We start from the raw sequence: 19,282 nt of genomic DNA, 5'->3' as shown, positions 1-19,282 counted from the left end.
TGTCGTGCTCGAATTTGAGCATCTGATGCAAGGTGGATGGCACAGCTCAGGCCGTATGGATCCATGGCCTTCCAAGAAGAAAGTTATAAGAAGTTTTCATGTCCAATACTTGGAAGACAATTTCAAAATCAACAGGCCCAATCGTCATGGTCAGGTCGATCTCCCCAATGGTATCCCTCGCTGAGCCATCAAAAGCCCGGATGAGAACATTGCTGGGTCAGATCCTGTCTGTATTGATCTTCATGCTTTGCAAGGTAGAAAGAGGGCATACATCTACACTCGAGCCTCCATCAACCATGACTCGCTTCACATAATGCCCCTCGCATTTGACAGTCAAGTGCAAAGCCCTATTGTGACTGGCTCCCTCCTCAGGAAGTTCATCATCAGTAAAGGAAATTCTGTTCACCTCAAAAAATCTATTGGCCATCTTCTCTAATTGATTCATAGTGGTATTCTCTGATACATGTGCCTCGTTCAGGATTTTGATTAGTATACGGGCATGCTCTCCTGAGTGTATAAGCAGAGATAACAGAGAGATTTGGGCAGGAGTCTTTCTCAGCTGGTCAATGATTGAGTAATCCTGAACTTTCATCTTTTTCAAAAACTCCTCCGCCTCTTCTTCAGTGACCGGTTTCTTTATTGGCATTTGGCCTTCTCTGATTTTCTTAGCCTTCCTCAACTCTTCTGGAGAGTAACACCTTCCTAATCGAGTCAAACCTCCAATTTCCCCCACTTTTTCTATGATTTCCTTACCTTTGTAGGTTACTACAGTTTTGTTGTAGTTCCAAGGGATGATTTTCGTATTTGTTATACGGGGTTGTGTGGCAGGCTTGAGTATGATCGGCTCTATTATACCCGTTGTACCGCCCTGATTCTCCTTTGTGATGGGGTGACCTCCAAGGACGTATAACTTTGGGCTTGGAGCATTGGAGCAAACCTCCAACCTCGAGATTTTTGGAACATATAAAATTGCCCTTTCTGAGCTCTGGGCACCTTTCACAATCAATGGTGCATCTAGGCTTGGATTTACTTCCAGTTTGGTTCCCTCTTGAATCGTTACCACTGTCATTTTTGCTCGACCAACCGGCTTGTATTCATGATCTCGGCCAATCATTCCCATAAAATGAACATCATCGTGTACTGGTAACGGGTTATTGGTCACATTAGGAGGGTCCTCACCATTCGTGACTACAATCAATTTTTCAACAATGAGTCTTTCTACGGCTCTTTTCAGGGTCCAACAATCATCAGTTCTATGCCCCGGAGCACCTGAATGATATTCACATCTAGCATTTGCTTGAAATCCATGTGAATCGGGATGCATATGGTGGGGAGCGATGGGTCCAATCACGCCTATCTACTTCAACTTCTGGAACAGACTAGAGTATGATTCCGCCAATGGAGTAAATTTTTCCACTGGCCTCTGCTCTCGACCATAATCCTGCCTAGGACGAGCGTTGTAGGGTGCCCGAAAATTTTGCTGCTGAGGTCGGGGTAATCTTGGAGCTGGTGCCCGTACCTGTTGATTAGGAGGATGAGCATATGATTGAGCATTAAACACTGTATATTGTGGCGGTCCCAAAGAGTACTGAGGAATTGGCGGGGGATAGTAATGTTGAGGGTAGCTGGAGTGCCCCTGCTGAGCTTGCACATAAGGGTGTGATGCCCCTCTTTGAACTTCCCTGGATCCCGAAGTCATCATGGACCCTTCATCTCTCTTCTTTCTATTTGCCAAACTTCCCGACCCATTTTGGATAGCCTGGGTGGTGGCTTTGAGAGCAGCTTGACTTACAATTCTGCCAGTCTTGAGGCCATTTTCGACCATTTCTCCTATTTTGATTGCTTCAGCAAAAGGCCTACCCATTGCGGACATCATGTTCTGAAAGTAATCAGGCTCTTGGGCCTCCAGAAAAACAGCGATCAACTCGTGGTTATCCATGGGTGGCTTAACTCTAGCTGCTTGCTCCCTCCACTTGATCGCATACTCCCTAAAGCTTTCAGTCGGCTTTTTCTTCATATTGGACAGGGAATTGCGATCCGGCGTAATATCTATGTTGTATTGAAATTGTTTGACGAAGGCTTGGGCCATGTCGTCCCAGACATGCCAGTGAGAGATATCTTGGTCAATGAACCATTCAGAGGCTACCCCCACAAGACTTTCTCCAAAATAAGCCATCAGCAATTCTTCTTTTCCACCTGCACCCCTCAGTTGGTTGCAGTACCTTTTCAAATGGGCGATAGGGTCGCCGTGTCCATCATATTTCTCGAATATTGGGGTCTTGAACCCTGGTGGCAAATGGATGTGAGGGAACATGCATAAATCACTGAACGAAACACTTTTGTGACCCCCTAATCCTTGTATGTTCTTCATGTTCTGTTCAAGACTTTTCATTTTCCTGGCCATCTCATCCGACTCAACCGTCTTGGTAGGCTTTTCATTTTCCACTGGTGGCTCGTACTGAGGAGTCTGATTATATGGAGCCGAGACCCCGAAAGCCATGTTTGGAGAGTAGTATTGGCCATCATAAGCATGAGATGGTGGCTCGTTGATTGGCCTCGTCACAGGATGTGGAGGCGGGATTGTGTATGCCGGCGCGCCAGACACGACTAGAGGAGTGTTCCTGACCGGTGCGATTGGAGGTCGCACATTAGAGGTACCAGGAGCAACGTGGAGGCTGTAGTTTGGCACATACCCTGGTGGTAGGATGTGGTCGCTCATTGCATGGGGCGGTGGTTGAGTATCCAGGGGTACGGTGAAAGTTCCCTCTGAGGGACCACGGGGTGGAGGCTGACCAGACACCCAAGCTTGATACACATCAGACAATTGCTGTCTCAATTTTCTTATTTCCTTCGACTCCTGTTCAACTGATTGACCCTGGGGGTCGTCACTGATCAACTCGATCTCATCATCGTTGGCCATTACTACCGCTCCCTTAGATCTAGTGAAGTAATGGTGTGTTGCCAGTTTCACCACAAACCAACCACCTTAAGCTTACTAAATAAGAGACAGCAAACGTGTTAGGGTTAAGCATTTTATAGATATGAATCACACATAATGTGCCATGCTCCTATCATTGTCATTATTTCTAACATGCTTTTGGAGGCTTCATGTTTCATTCCGACTTATGGGGTAGCTTCTTATTGACGCTCTTATTATTTATTTATTTTTATTTTATTTTTATTTTATATATATATATATATATATATATATATATATATATATATATATATATATATATATATATATATATATACTCACGCCTCATTTTGATCCCTCATCTTAGAATCATTGAAAAATATTTTGATCGAACCTTTTGCGGGTTGTCTACGTATCATGTCGCCGCATGAATCAGATCATTACATAGTTCAAGCAAAATCAGGAATAAAGTAAAATAAACTAACTCTTTTTTTTACTCATATACAAATAATCACAGATTTTTTTTTAATCTTCGAAAGAAATACTTTTTAAAAAAAGAAAGAAAATATTTTGAATTTTTTTTTTGTAAATTTAAAATGACAGAAAATATTTTTTTAGATTTTGATTTTTTTTTTTTGAATTTTGGGAGAAAGACCCTTTTTTTTTTAAAAAAAAAAATGGAAGGCAATATTTTTGGAATTTTGGATTTTACGTCTCAAAGAAAGACTTCTAAATAAGGAATTAAAGAAAAATATTTTTTTTTTGGATTTTTGAAAATTAGGGGCCGGAACCGATGAGGTTTGCCTACATATCTCACATCCGGTGAGAATCAGACCCGCGTAGTTCGGTGAAAATCGACTATGTTCTTTTTTTCTTTTTTATTTTTATTTTAATGAAAATTAATCTTCAAAAACCATATGCGCTAGACCACATCATTTTTTTCTCTGTTCGTCCAACTGATTTATGCTAAAGTCGGTCGACATGAAAGCCTCCCAAATAATGCAACAAGTAGCACATAACATGATATAATGGTCTCAACCAGGTACCTGTCCTAAAACAGAACTCGGCCCATGAGTCGACTGCTGCTAAGTCAAATGCACATGATGCAAATAAAGCGTAGCCTACTAGAGATATTCATTGCTTGTGGCTTGTTCTTCTAAGTTTGTAAATCCTAAAGGAGATGGTATCTAGACGTGGCTTACCCGGACGGACAACCCGAGCCGAGGAGCATCAAGCATTACCAGTAGTAGAATAGCACTGGCTAGCTAACGGCTCTCCCGCCTAAACATGTGTGACTAAATCCTTCACCAGAAGCTGGTAGACTAACTGGCTTTATCTCAAGACAGAAATTTTGTGATGCTGGTAGGCAAACACAACATAACTAATTATCAGAAGACTCAGAGGGATGCGAGAGAAGATACAATTTATATGTACAGTTCAACAATATCACAACGGTAAAAACTCAACAAGTAACACATTAGGCCCAAATAAATCACAATATATACAAAAATTAATAAAGCCAAACAAAGTCAATGTACAAGCTCGAATTCTTAAAGTCCCCAGCAGAGTCGCCAGAGCTGTCACACCCCTTTTCTACCCCCCAAATGATAAAATATGTGTTATAGATTGTGGATGGTGGGTTAAAGAGTTTCTCCAATTAAAGTGACAAACTAGAATATGGATTATTTTATTTACAGAGTCGCCACTTGGAATTGATTTTTTGGGTGTTCCAAGTCACCTTTTGTTTGAATCCCTATTCAATGGAAGGTTTGACTCTATTATTATTGGTCTGCGAAAATAAAGTCCGGGTAAGGAATTCTGTTGACCGGGGAGAAGATGTAAGGCATTCCCCGAGTCCCGTGGTTCTAGCACGGTTGCTTTATTGACTATAACTTGGCTTGAATTAATTTGGAATAAACTGTGATTTATTGGTTTTCATATTTTTACCTAATCGCTTTTTATTTTTATTTTTATTAAATTTTTTATTTTTTTAAACGTGTTGACATAACCACGCTATGCAGGCGAATGCATGATCGAATAACAAAATTAATTAACCTATCATAATTGCGACTCGCAAGCGAATCCGAAATTATGACAATCAATTATTTGTAATACTTTAAAGAAATTACTACATTTGAGCAAATTAATTCTTGAAAATTATTTTTATCAACTATCGCGCTACGCAAGCGAATCCGTGATTTTAGCAAAGGATTAATTAAATTAATTTTTTTTTAACTAAAACTAATGGGTATGGTATGAGATTATTGAAACTAATTTAATGTAAGTTAAACATCACGCTACACAAGCGAGTTCGTGCATAAAAAAAAGAGGTTAAAGCACGCCTACTAGTTGTCTAGTAGCTTGAATTAATTATTAAGGTGATTAAGTTAATGAGTTATTCTAATTATAGAACAAATTTATTTTTTCTATTGGAAAGTAATTATGTGAACAACCATGGTGTTAAACTAGGGCCAACCTTTATTACTAAAAGAAAATGGGTAGCTGCTGAAATTTACTTGGCCCAACTCTCTTCTTTAATTGATCACCATCAAAACAGACTATTTGAGTCTCATGTCCCTTTATATTTTCCTAAATTCCAGCACTTATTCAAAGGCCAATTGCTATCCCTTACTGGCCATTGATGGTTGATTGAAGACAAAATGATTGAAGACAAAAATCATATTTTTATAACTAATAATAAGTATTTAAAAGAAGTAACCTATTAATATAAAATAAACTAGCCTAAACATGCATACAGGAAGATATGAACAAATTATTTTCATGACAAGAATTTAGGCAGTAGATTCTTACAAAAAAAAAATATTTCACAATTATCTTTAAGCTAATTATGCCTGTAGACATGAAATGTATCAACTTCCACCAAACCTTGTATACATGAACATTACGAGGAAACAATAAACCATATACGAAAATATTCAAGTAAAGTTCAATCATGGGAGATTTTTACCAAGATTTTTAATGAAGTAAAATCAATTCTTTCCTTAATAGGGACTGCTGCACCTACACTAAAAAAAAAACTTGATAAGTATGAACTCAAAACTATATACGTACTTTATTGCTTCAGCCATCCATATTTACTACCATAGCTCAAATTGTTCATATATGACAAACAAGGATGAATCAAGACTGTTGAATAATTTCAAATAAAGACTCCAAAACCATGCATTCTTTATTCATATGAAACAATTCAAAAGCTACAATAGAAGAAGAAATACCTAAATGTTGAAATGCTAGAGCAACAACGACGAGAAGCCAGCAGAACAATTCAAATCAAATACCCCAGCAGCAGCGAATATCAAAAACTCCAACAACCCAGATAATTCTTGAGCCAACAGACAAAAAAAATAGAAGCTAAACACCAAAGGAGACTCGTTTCATTTTTGGAACGTACAAAGAGAGAACTGAAAGCTATTTTAGCTACTGTTTTGTTTCACTCTGATGTTGTGTTTTTCTTTAGAGTGTAAAGGATGATGGCTAAGTGTGTTAGAGTGTGTTTTGGAGCTGGAATTCTGCTGAGTTTTGGAAGTTGTTTTTGGGATGGTTCTCCGCTGGTTGAAGGTGGCAGTAGGGAGATGAAGGTGAGCGGATGCTAGTTTTCAAAACGGGAGGGTTATGTGATTTTCTCCCTCTTTTCATAAGAAAGGAATTGGGCTGTTTTAAATGGGTAGGGAGAGTGGTATATAGTTTATGAGTGAGGAGACAAGCATGGGGGGCAAGGGAAAGTGAAGAGGGGACCAAATGTGGGGGACAAGCATGGGGGGACAAAGCATGGGGGACAAAATATAGGGGACAAGTATGGGGGACAAACATGGAGGACAAAGAAAAGTGGAGTGGGGACACGCCTGGAAAGATGGGAGCGGGAAATATTCAAGCACGGTAAAAAATTAGGTGCTCACAAGTTTCTGCTCATCCGTCACTCAAAGTCCACCAGAACTTGCTTGTACCAGCCTTCCTTCAATCGACCATAACTTTATTTAACTATGTCCAAATGATAAATGGTTTTACTTTCTGAAAACTAGAATCAAACGACTACAACTTTCATGTTTTGAAAATTTTCTGATTCCTTATGAATTGCGAGATATAAGCTTCCAAAATGGGCATCAGAAAGTTCTGGCGAAACTGCTCTACCAGCCTTAATTCAATTCATCATAACTTTCTGTACAAATGTCTAAATAATGAATGGTTTGACTTTCTGGAAACTAGAATCAAACAACTACAACTTTCATGTTTTGAAAAGTTTTCGGTTTCTTATGAATTGTGAGATATAAGCTTCCAAAATTGGCTTCACGCACCAGAAATTCTGCAACAGAAATTTCCAACAACCATCTTTGTCTGAAATCCATTCCGTTTACCTTCCGAAATCCACCCGAGACCTTCGGGACCTTAACCAATTATACCAACATGTCCCAAAAGATAATACAAACTTAGTCGAGGCTTCAAACCACATCAAACAACATCAAAACGACGAATCGCACCTCAAATCAAAATCTACTTTGAACTTTCAAATTCTATATCTTGTGCCGAAACACATCAAATCAAATCGGAATGACTTCAAATTTTGCACACAAGTCATAAATAATATAACACATCAAAAAGTTCACCCCCGGTCAAACTTCCCAAAAATTCAACTTTTGGCATTTCAAGCCTAATTCCACTACGGACTTCCAAATAAAATTTTGATCACGCTCCAAATTCCAAAATCACCATACGAAGCTGTTGGAATCATCAAAATTCTATTCCGGGGTCGTTTGCACATAATTTGACATCTAATCATTATTTGAACTTAAACTTTTAATTTTTTATCAAAATTCCATATCTCGGGCTAGGGGCCTCGGAATTTGATTTCGAGCATACGCCCAAGTCTCAAATTATGATACGGATCTACCGGAACTGTCAAAATACTGATCCGAGTTCGTTTGCTCAAAATATTGACCAAAGTCAACTCAGTTGAGTTTTAAAGCTCTAATTCATATTTTAATCTATTTTTCACATAAAAACTTTCCAAAAAATTTTATGGACTGCGCAAGCAAGTTGAGGAATGATAAATAGTACTTTTCGAGGTCTTAGAACACAAAATTAATAATTAAATTTAAAGATGACATTTTGGGTCATCACATTCTCCACCTCTAAAACAAACGTTCGTCCTCGAACGGAGTTAGAAAAAGTACCTGAGCTGGTGAATAAGTGTGGATAACGGCTGCACATATCATGCTTGGTCTGCCAAGTAGCCTCCTCGACCGGATGACTCCTCCACTGAACCTTCACGGAAGCAATGTTTTTTGACCTCAGCTTTCGAACCTGCCTATCTAAAATAGCCACTGGTTCCTCAACATAAGATAGATCCTTGTCCAACTGAACTGAACTGAAGTCTAACATATGAGAGATCGCCGTGATATTTTCGAAGCATAGAAACATGGAATACCGGATGAACCGCCGAAAGACTAGTTGGTAGTGCAAGTCTGTAAGCCACCTCTCCAACACTCTCAAAAATATCAAAATGCCCAATATACCTAGGGCTCAACTTACCCTTCTTCTCGGACCTCATCACACCCTTCATAGGCGAAACCCGGAACAATACCCGCTCACCAACGATGAATGCAACATCACGAACATTTCGATCCGCATAACTCTTCTGTCTAGATTGGGCTGTACGTAGTCGATCCTGAATCAACTTAACCTTTTCCAAGGCATCGTGAACCAAGTCTGTACCCAATAGTCTAGCCTCAATATCAAAAAGTCAACCCCCGGTCAAACTTTCCAAAAATTTAACTTTTGGCATTTCAAGCCTAATTCCACTACGAACTTTCAAATAAAATTCCGATCACGCTCCTAAGTCCAAAATCACCATACGGAACTGTTGGAATCATCAAAATTTTATTTCGGGGTCGTTTGCACCTAATTTGACATTCGATCACTATTTGAACTTAAACTTTTAATTTTTTTAATCAAAATTCCATATCTCGGGCTAGGGGCCTCAGAATTTGATTCAAAATATACGCCCAAGTCCCAAATCACGATACGGACCAACCGGAACTGTCAAAACACTGATCCGAGTCCGTTTGCTCAAAATATTGACCAAAGTCAACTCAGTTGAGTTTTAAAGCTCTAATTCATATTTTAATCAATTTTTCACATAAAAACTTTCCGAAAAATTTTATGGACTGTGCACGTAAGCCGAGAAATGATAAATAGTGCTTTTCGAGGTCTTAGAATACAAAATTAATTATTAAATTTAAAAATGATATTTTGGGTCACCACATGTTTAGTACAAGCATGTTGGGTAGGGTTATGAGCCAAGTGAATGCTACTAATATTATCACAAAAAATAGTGTAAGGAGAAGAAAAGGGCATATGTAAATCTCATAAGAGAGATTGCACCCAAATAATCTTAGCAGTAGCATGAGCAACTGATTTATATTCTGCCGCAGCACTGGAGCGAGAGACAACACTCCGCTCCTTAGAAAACCAACAAGAAACAAGCAAAAGGCTGAGGTAGATCGTCGAGTGGTAGGGTACTAGCCTAATCTGCATCATTATAACATGTCAAACTATCAATAGAACTATCAGTAATGAACAAAACATGAGTCAAAGAGCCATTCAAGTATTGCCGGATACGTTTCAAACCGAGGGTGAATGCATAAACTGAGACACTTGATTAATATCATGAGTAAATGTAAGATATTGAAGACCACCAACAAGGCTCCTAAAGAGAGTAGCATCTGGGAATGGAGTTGAGTCACTAGAATTATGTATAGATTTTGGGGAAATAGGTGATGTAACAGGCTTGGAAGAAAGAAGGTTTGCATAGCTGAGGAGATCTTTAATATGTTTGGACTGACAAAGAAAGTAACCACCATTTCGAGAAGCTACAGAGATGACAAGAAAGAAATTGATCAAACCTAAATCATTCATGGAGAATTCTGATTTTAAGAATGCGATCAAAGAACTAATTACGATAGAAGAAGAAGCACTAAGAATAATATCGTCCACATAAAGGAGAAGAATAGCAATGCCAGTATTATTTTTGTAGATAAATAGAGAACAATCTGGCATACTATTTTAAAATCATGACGAAGAAGAAAGAAGTAAACCGTTGAAACCGTGCCCTCGAGGCTTGTTTTAAATCATAAAAAGCTTTGTTCAACCAACAAACATGATGTGGAAATTATGAATGAAAAAAGCTTGTAGGTTGTTTCATGTATACCAGTTAATTATCACAAGGAATCGCAGTAGTCGTGGGATGTTGGAGCGGATTATGTACAGAAATATTTGAGGATATTATTTGTGAATTTGGACGTAAAGGTCGTGGAAAAGATGGGGTGAAAGAATAGATGAGATAGAAGTGAATTTTTGAATTAGAGTTGGCAGAGAAGTTGGAGAATTAAGCTATGTAGATGAAATATTATTTGAAAATAGAATAATAGAAGACATCGAAAGTGTAGTTAGAGTTGAAATAGGAGGTAAGGAAGAATTACATGGAGAATAGTTGGTTTGGAACTGAAATAAGATTGGTGCAAAACATATAGTATTCTGTCGTGAAGAGGTTTCATATTGAATTAGTTTTGAAGTGGAAAGATATGGACTAAGATAGAACCTTTTGGGATAAGTGAGGAGTTAGAAACTGTAGATTGTATTGGATAAGACATTTGAGATTAATAAGAGATATGTCGTAGAGGTGCAGTCAGATTAGGGAGCTTAATAAGTGATGAAATATATTGCCTATTATCTTGCAAAATGTTGGGAGAGCGTTGTCCATCAACATGACTTTGAATATTTGAAGGAAGCAAATCACAATTATTATTTTGAAAAGGAGAGTGAGACGATGGAGATAAAGTGGAGCAGGGAAGTTGTGTCATATTTTGAATCTTTCCAGAATAAGATAATTGAGAAGGAATAGAAAAAGAACTATAAACCGGAGACTTGAACAAAGAATTATTATTTGAATTAGATATTTGGAAGAAACAAGATGAGGATAAGAAAATGAACATCAAAATGATGTCTTGTGATACAAACTTTGTCACCTAATTTCTAAACATCAGAAACCCTTGAAGTTAGATGGATAATCAAGAAAAACACATTGCATGAAACGGGAGCTTAATTTATTATACAATAGTCACAAAGATTAGGATAACAAGAATAACTAAAGACATGCAAATAATCATAAGTAGGAGACCTACCAATAATAATTCAAATGGTGTTTTGTGATGATTACAAGTAGTAGGAAGAATATTTAGGAGATACATTGTAGTGTGCAATGCTTCTACCCAAAAATTAGAGGGAAGAGCGACTTGGAATAGAAGAGAGCGAATCATATTCAAGATTGTGCGATGCATTCGCTCAGCCATTCCGTTTTGTTGGTGAACATAAGGGGAAGAGATTGGAAGAGAAATTTCATTATCATTGAGAAGAACAAAGTAATTTAAGTTTTACATATTCAACAACTCTATCACATTATAACTTTTTTGTATTTTAGTAGAAAATTGAGTTGAAATGAAGGCATAAAAATTCTTAAACATAGTGAAAGCTTCAGACTTTTGTGGCAGTTTAAATACCCAGAAAAACTTGGTAAAATTATCATGAAAAAGAATATAATAGCAAAAGCCTATAAGGGATAGGATGAGGGAGCTCCATATATCACTATGTATTAACTCAAACGGAGAAGAAGTAAATGAATTTGATTTATTGAATGGCAAATTTTGGTGCTTGCCAAGCTGACAATTATTACATAATGGATCAAAACGCTGAAAAAATTTACAAGATTGTTTATTATTCCAAACTAAATAATCTAAAACTATGGAGCTTGGATGTCCTAGAAGACGATGCCAAAGAGAGGATGAAGCATGAACTACGACAAAGGTTGTAGAAGCAACATCAACACCACTAGAAGGAGGAGAGAGAGAGAGAGAGAGAGTACATGGTCTATGTCTATTGCACCTGAGAAGAATTTTCCTGGTCTTGATATCCTTGATAGAAAACTCAAAAGAATTAAATTCAATTGTACAACTATTATCAGAAACAAATTTTAGAACACTAAGAAAATCGGCAGAGAGAGTTGGAATAATTATTTAAAGAAAACTTAGAAGATGGCGTGGAAAGAATACCATGACCAGCAAAAATCATATAAAGCTAAGTACCATTACCCACAATGACCCGATAATTACCATGATAAAGTGTAACATATGATAAGTTTATAGCGGTACATATGTGAAGAAGCTCCGATATTGACAAAAAAAAAAACCGACCATCACTAGTAGTCGTATAGGAAGCGAAAAATGGATTGAATATCCCATAAGATGGCCTTCGAGGCAAGAGAAGGACAAGCACGGGTACAGTGGTTGGCTGAAAAAAAAAGTTTACACAGAACAATAGAAGGAAAGAAGGAGTTCGGAGGTGGACCCAAAATAGAAATACCTCGAGGTCGAGTGTTCAATTGTTGGGGGTTGAAATCATAGGCTTTATTGTAACCTTGGTTATAGAAACCTCTTCAGTGACCACCATTAGAATTTTGTCCACTATTGGAATGCCTATCACGACCTCTACCATTAGAATATGATGATTGTTGTTTCGCAATAAAGATTGTTGTAGTAGAATCCATGGAAGGAGGTGTAACGCTGACTAGTTGGGACTCATGAAGAAAGAGAAGAGAGTGAGTTTCTATCTAAGGAGGGAGAGGAACACGAGTAGATATGGAGATACTTATAGACATGTAGACAGCAGGAAGGCTAGAGAGAATTTGAAAAACAAGGTCGGTCGAGAGATTGGATTGCCAATAGAGGTTAAGACATCTGCTATGGACTTTAGACGATGAACGTAATCATTGATGGAGAGATCTCCCTTTTTGAGATTATGAAACTGAACTTTCAGTTGAAGTGTACGAGAGCTAACTTGATCACAGACAAACATTCAATTTGGATTTGGCTTAATAATTGCTTGTAGAATTTCTGGAGAAATTGTTACCTGAATCCATGATAGAACAATGGAATCAAGTTGAACCCACTGTTGAAATGTAGGATTGATCATGGAAACACCATTATCAGCAAGAATAGTGGGTTCAGGATAGGGATAGCTACCATCAGTTACATCATAAACTCCATGACCTTTGAAGACAAACAAGAAGAGTTCTCTCCATAACACATACTCCCTTAGTTTAAAAAAGTTTGACATATTTACTATTTGGGAGTCTACGAGGTTGTTCTTTAACCAAGTTTTCTTAAATATTTTATACATATTTTGAATTATGAATTAGTTATAATATTTTTTATGTAGTTTCCAAATATATAAATTTTATTTTCAAAAACTTAAATAATTTATGTCCAAAATCACAGTCAAATAAATACTTTGACCTTCGTAATCCGAATTATGTCAATCTTTTTGAAACAGATGAAATAGTTTGTAAAATCAAGAACCGTAAGAACATAGTTTTTGATACTTGAGAGAGAAATAACAGAAGGCGAACAAGGGACTTGAGATAAAGGGGCAGCCATTGAAGAGGGACACGAAGAGACAAAAACGGCTGAAGAAGATGTGATGAGGAAGGAAGCGTTGGTAAGAAACTTAAGCAAATGATACTATGAAAGAGTTATATTCCTTGATGAATATTCTGAGAAGTACAATAAAATATACATAGAGTACATCTACATGTAAAATATAGGATAACTCTAAGTATAACGATAATTATAAATAAGTCAAATTACATGTCTATCCTATATCTCTTCAAAAAGCCAGATAAAAGGTACAAACTGTTCTTTCTATTATATAAATGAATATGTAAAACAGCTTTTTTGGATTAATTTTTGGTTATTTGAGAGGAATATTTCATGAAAATGAAAACTAGAAAAACTATCAAGTGCACAGAATCAAATACAATAAGTTAAATGAATTGTCTTTAAGATCAACTACCAACAGCAGCGTTTGTAGTCCAACGGTTAGGATAATTGCCTTCCAAGCAATAGATCCGGGTTCGACTCCCGGCAGACGCAACTTATTTTGTAAATGCTATATTCATTTTGGCCCTTGTAGACTCTTTTGACCCAAGACGAGTCTTGAGAAGGACTTCCAATTTAGCATAATGGTTTAACTAGTAAAATAACCCGTGCTCCGTGTGACCGTTATAGATAAGACAAAGCAAATAAATAACAAGAATATTGTTCTAATGAGTATTTGTTTTGCATTTCTTTTTCTATTGGAGTTTTCTACTTGAATTCTTTTAATATAGAGTTACAATGTTGCAATATACCTAAATTAATTCGTCTTTGAAAAGATTAAAGCCTCTTAAAAATTAAAATGAAGATAGTATATTCAAAATTATCATTAGTGGGGTTGGAGCTACAAGTTTTTAAGATCTTTCTTCTTCTTTTTCTTTTCAAGGTGATTTTGCTAGGAAGAGACTTTATATAAAAGAAATTAAAACTTTCCTTAGACAGTAAAATAGTTTGTGATATCTTAGAGAGTGAGAATAAAAGTTAAGCGATAATAACTATCAACATCCAAATGTTATTGCACATGCCCACAATATTTTACCAGTTTATTGGATGTGTATTTGGAATAACAAATTGAAGTGGAAACAAAACTTATTAATTTTTCATAATTATAGCCTTCTAAAACGCTAAAAAAAAGTATTAATGTAAAAAGTATCATTAAATTCTATAATTGCATACTAATATTTACAAAATTACAATAATTGGCCGCAATAAATTTATTTGTAAAAATAAAAAGATATAAAGGTTTATGCATTTCTTTCTTTCTCTTCACGCTAATAAATGTTGCACAATATATTTTTAATTCGAGCACTTATTAAAAATTATAATTTAATGCCGCTACAAATATATAAAATTAGCAGAGTACAATAAAGAAAAAAGAACTACAATAATGACCATGTTGAAGGCCATCTTACCCAGGATAATTCACAGAGATCCCCGTGAGTTAATTTCCTTTTTCGACCTCTTATTACACATATAGTTTCTCTATTAAATAAATAAAAGTTATTGGAAGTGAATTGCCCGGTAGAAGACTGCCAACTATTTAAAGTTTTCAAAAAAATATAAAAGAAATATTGAACTACCTTCTCGTTAATTATCCGATTTAATTGGAATAAGAAAAGAAACCAAATAATAAGAATATGAAAAATAAACGAATTAAAGAGAATAAACGCTTAGGAATTTGAAAAAAAAAAACGAACGTTATAAAATAATTACACATAATATATTATATATCAGCATAAAAAGTACTAATAATACTAAATAATTATAGGAGAAGGGAAAAAGAAAGATAAAATGATGCACGGGATAATATAAAGAACATGCAGAGCGATCATATTTTTGGGACGTAGGGGAAATAAATAAAGACTAACAGAGAGAAAATATAGTCAGATATATGCAAAGATCACAAATAAAACTATAAAAAAAAAAAAACGAAAAAGCAATAGCGCATTTTAATTGATATCAAATTACCCTCTTATGGTCTATACGGTATAGTAAAGCAAGCTTATTCCTTGCATGATATGCTAGAGCCCACATGAGAATTAACCTCAAAAATTGATCTCAAATATAGTATTTGATTGGAAAAATAGACTGTATATGGAGTTATAAGGCAGAAGACAAACCCGAGTATGCATTAGTGATGTCAGCTATGGGACGCTATTTAGTCCAATAAACCCTCTCTAGAAAATATGCAAAGTGTCAATACTGTGCAAGTAAGAATTTAAATAACAGTAGAATGAAATGAATAAATACCAAACTAATATTAAGTGATTATCAAATAACTAATATACTATTCAAATATAATAAGAAGAAGTTACAGTTGAAAGCACCTCTAGAAAGAAAAAGAGGGGCAAGTTTGGTTCCAGGCGGAGATTTTTAGTGCATTGGCTACTGAAGAAGCCCACATTCTTAGAGCCATATCTATTTCTTTGTTTTATATATTGCATAAATTGATCACTGAATTAATGACAGAGACTTTTAGGCTTCTAAACTGAAAAGAAATGGGAGAGAAAGAAGAGTAACGGAGAGAGGTAGAATTAAGAGAATGTAATTAAGAAGTGAATTTTGGATTTTCTAATGTAGCACATAAATAGGAAAAATGTCAAAAATTTGAAAAAAAAGATAAGTTTGATTATTGGCCAAAGAGACATGCCACATCACTTTTTTAAAGTCCTTTATATATATATATATATATATATTGGACAAGTTGGGGATAGCTTGTTAGGACCGTTTCCAGTTGCAGTACTAAATAAACAACTTGCTTGTCCTATAATCTTATTGCATATGTAGTGACTGAGTACTCTAAACGAACTAAGAATAGTATGCAAATATCAAGTTGGAATAAGAAAAGAAATACTATTAGTACTTAATTGGGGAATCGACTCAACACCTAGGTGGGGGCTTTTATTTTTTTTGTTTTTTGTTTTGATTTGGTTTTAATAAATGGTCAATATTTTTTAAGGAGCTACTAGTATATCCATCTAATTAGATATGAGAACAAATAATCAATGAAAAGCTATATGCATAAGTAAAAAGTGAGGTCATTGTCGAAAGTAAAATAAATTGAAATCTGAAAAATGAATATAATTAAAAAATCATATCCTTTTCTCTACTCTTTGGCTTATGTTTTCAACTTATCCATAACAACTCCTAGATAATATTTAGTTGTGTTTCGGCGAGCCAACAAGTTTGCACATAATCGGGGAAAGAGACTGGAGGCTCCATTTGCGTGTACATTCATACTCTGATAAAACAAAATTGCAATGATGACTTTTATTGAGCGCGAATACACGACTGGAAAATAACACAAGCAAGAGAACATGCTTTCAACGAGGCGGATAAGGATTTAAAAGTTTAGGGTGTCAAAATTTTTGAACGTAATCATATTATAATTTATATTGTCTAATAGGATATAAATTTAATCGATTTGGTCTATTTGAATTTCGATTCGAGTTATTTATCTTTGAAGTTAATATAAATAAATCGATCGAGCAAAAACATTATGTAATAATTATGATAACTTGAAAAAAAAGCATAAAAATTCAACTGGATTATGTATTTTGTACAAGAATAAAGACTCGTTATCACTTTATATTTAGATACTTAAGCAAAAACTTATACTAATAAGCCCTCTAAATATTAAGCAAGTTTATGGATATTTTTCAGTTTATCTTTTTCATAAAAATTAACTCACTCGATATTATATACAATTGTCCTACTTTAGAGCAATCTGACAAAAAAATAAACTTTCATCATTGATTAAAGCAATAACTTATTCAAGGATTTTTTTTTTAATTTTTTTTTTTTGATTTCTACAAATAGATTTTCAGAGTTGTGGTCCCGGAGAAAACAGTTAATTTTTCTTTATCTATTATCTATTGATAAATCACGGAGGAGTTAGGAAAGTGCAACAATGGAGATTTCTTTGAATAAAAATAAAATAATAAGATCAAAGAACAAGTCAACATGACTTATTAATAAACAAAAAAGAACAATTAAGTAAAGAGAAAGAAGAAACAAAGTAATTGTCTTAAATGCACCAAACAAATACTTTTAAAAAAGTAAGCTAGGCAAGATTCGAACTCCTACCGTTTGGATGAAAGTGATAGTGCCTTGCCAATGTCACTTAAATTATTTGTATAGATTCCTTCTATATATACATATATGTATACATACTATTACATAGAGCTTGCGGGTGGCGTACCACCCGTCCCTTACACATAGATCCGCCCCTGCTTACAATGAGTTTAATCTTTAATTATACGGGTAATTGATTATTTAACTTATACATAATATATATTTATATATATATATATATATATATATATATATATATATAAGTAATAAGCTATATTCAATAAGGAAAAATACAACCTCCTAGGTTTTGGAGTTCGTCCACATAGAACTTCAATAGTGATAAATGAGATCAACCTAGAAAACTAGGGGGTACTACTCCTTCCATCTTAATTAATGTGATACATATTTAACGGGATATGAGTTTGGAAATTTTTTTACCAAAGCTGTGAAGCAGTAAAATAGTCACAGCAAGAAATCCATGAATTTAGGCCAAGGCAAGGCTATACTGATATCAGTATCAGCTTGTTTTGTACATCTTGAAGACGACACCGTTGAGTCACCTCCCATCGAAGTTTCAGGGCCTAACTTTTTGGGGCACAGAAAGAAGTTTCTCGACCCTAACGCCGTTAGCTCCTCCGCCCTGTCCAAACCTGGACCCACCAATCAATTATAACAAAAAATAATTAATCAATAATATACTTTTATATTTAAAAATTATTTCAATTTAAAATTTTATTTTATCCATTTTATCCTTGACAAAAATCTTTTATAAAAACACAAATATCCCCGCAAAGCTTTGCGCTTTTGAGCTTTTACGACCATCAAAATGCTTTTTTTTCCATAAATTTTGTGTCAAAGTCAATTTAATCTGAAAAGGAGGGTGGTAATTTAGACGGCTCGATTTAACGGTTAATATTCAAGAAAGCACAATCGAACGGCTCTTACTTTCTAAGCTAAACTGCGAGAAGTGAAGATCGTAATCGGAGGAATCCGCAGAGCAAAGTGCCGGACGTCTTCCTTCCTTCGAGTATTGCCGTATAACGGCGGCGATAAGATCATGAACGGTTGATTCCGGTGATATCAGCACATGAACGGGACCTAAACTCCTCTGAATCGTCACATTTAACAGTAACTTCGTCAACTTCAACCTAACCTGCACCTCCGCTGAGTTACCGGCAGAAGGTCCTCTGCCGGAGAACAAGTTCGGAACAGTCCTAGGCCTTCGCAACATCTCTGAAGTGCTCCCTGAAATATCTCCGTGCAACGACATGGATTTCTCCGGCAACTTCCCCTTCCGGTTCTTCTCCTCGATAACTCTCCGGTGACTTCTCGGAGTCGGAGACGGCATCACAGTATAAGAGTATCTCTCTATTTGTATGTATATATGTATAGGTTTACAGATGATTTATCTTTGTTACCTGAAGATGCGGCGGCGGAAAATATGTGACGCCGGAAGCTGAGTGGAGGAATGGAGAGGTGGCTCTCAGTTTTCCGGCGAGCGGCGTTGACCATAACAAGAGCGGTAGAATCGTAAGTAAGAAAGAAACAAGAGCAAAATTTACAGCTCATCAATCAGCGGGAAGAAGGACTGAAGGAATAGGCCTATTTATTTGGGGAAATGAATATAAGGAGCTTTAACATTATATTTGAGTACCTATAACCGAGTAATGTCGGTCGCCCTAGGCAACAAAGTCTTCTATTGATAGCGAGAGGGCTCGTGGGTAATTACCGGTTACCTGTTGATGTAACGGTAAACGGTAAGGCCACGATGATTTGTAATGTACGCGGA

The 19,282-nt window shown here is 35.9% G+C and overlaps 1 protein-coding gene and 1 non-coding gene across 2 annotated transcripts; one reads left to right on the top strand and one right to left on the bottom strand.

Moving 5' to 3' along the window:
• The first annotated feature begins 13,845 nt into the window (after nt 1–13,845).
• Nucleotides 13,846–13,917, top strand: TRNAG-UCC (transfer RNA glycine (anticodon UCC)). The gene has a single exon. It is a non-coding gene; the product is annotated as a tRNA-Gly (tRNA).
• Nucleotides 13,918–17,538: 3,621 nt separating this feature from the next.
• On the bottom strand, nt 17,539–19,075 carry LOC107769749 (uncharacterized protein At4g22758). The gene is made up of 2 exons (XM_016588994.2): nt 18,439–19,075; nt 17,539–18,143 (listed from the first exon to the last, which is right to left on the bottom strand). The coding sequence occupies exons 1-2, from the start codon at nt 18,839–18,841 to the stop codon at nt 17,956–17,958; spliced, it is 591 nt and encodes a 196-aa protein (XP_016444480.1). The 5' UTR covers nt 18,842–19,075; the 3' UTR covers nt 17,539–17,955.
• Between the last annotated feature and the right edge of the window lie 207 nt (nt 19,076–19,282).

This window comes from Nicotiana tabacum, chromosome 22 (assembly GCF_000715075.1).
Source record: "Nicotiana tabacum cultivar K326 chromosome 22, ASM71507v2, whole genome shotgun sequence".
NCBI classification, from domain to species: domain Eukaryota; kingdom Viridiplantae; phylum Streptophyta; class Magnoliopsida; order Solanales; family Solanaceae; genus Nicotiana; species Nicotiana tabacum.
The sequence above is the reverse complement of the archived record's forward strand: the minus strand, read 5'-3'. Positions and strand labels throughout refer to the sequence as shown.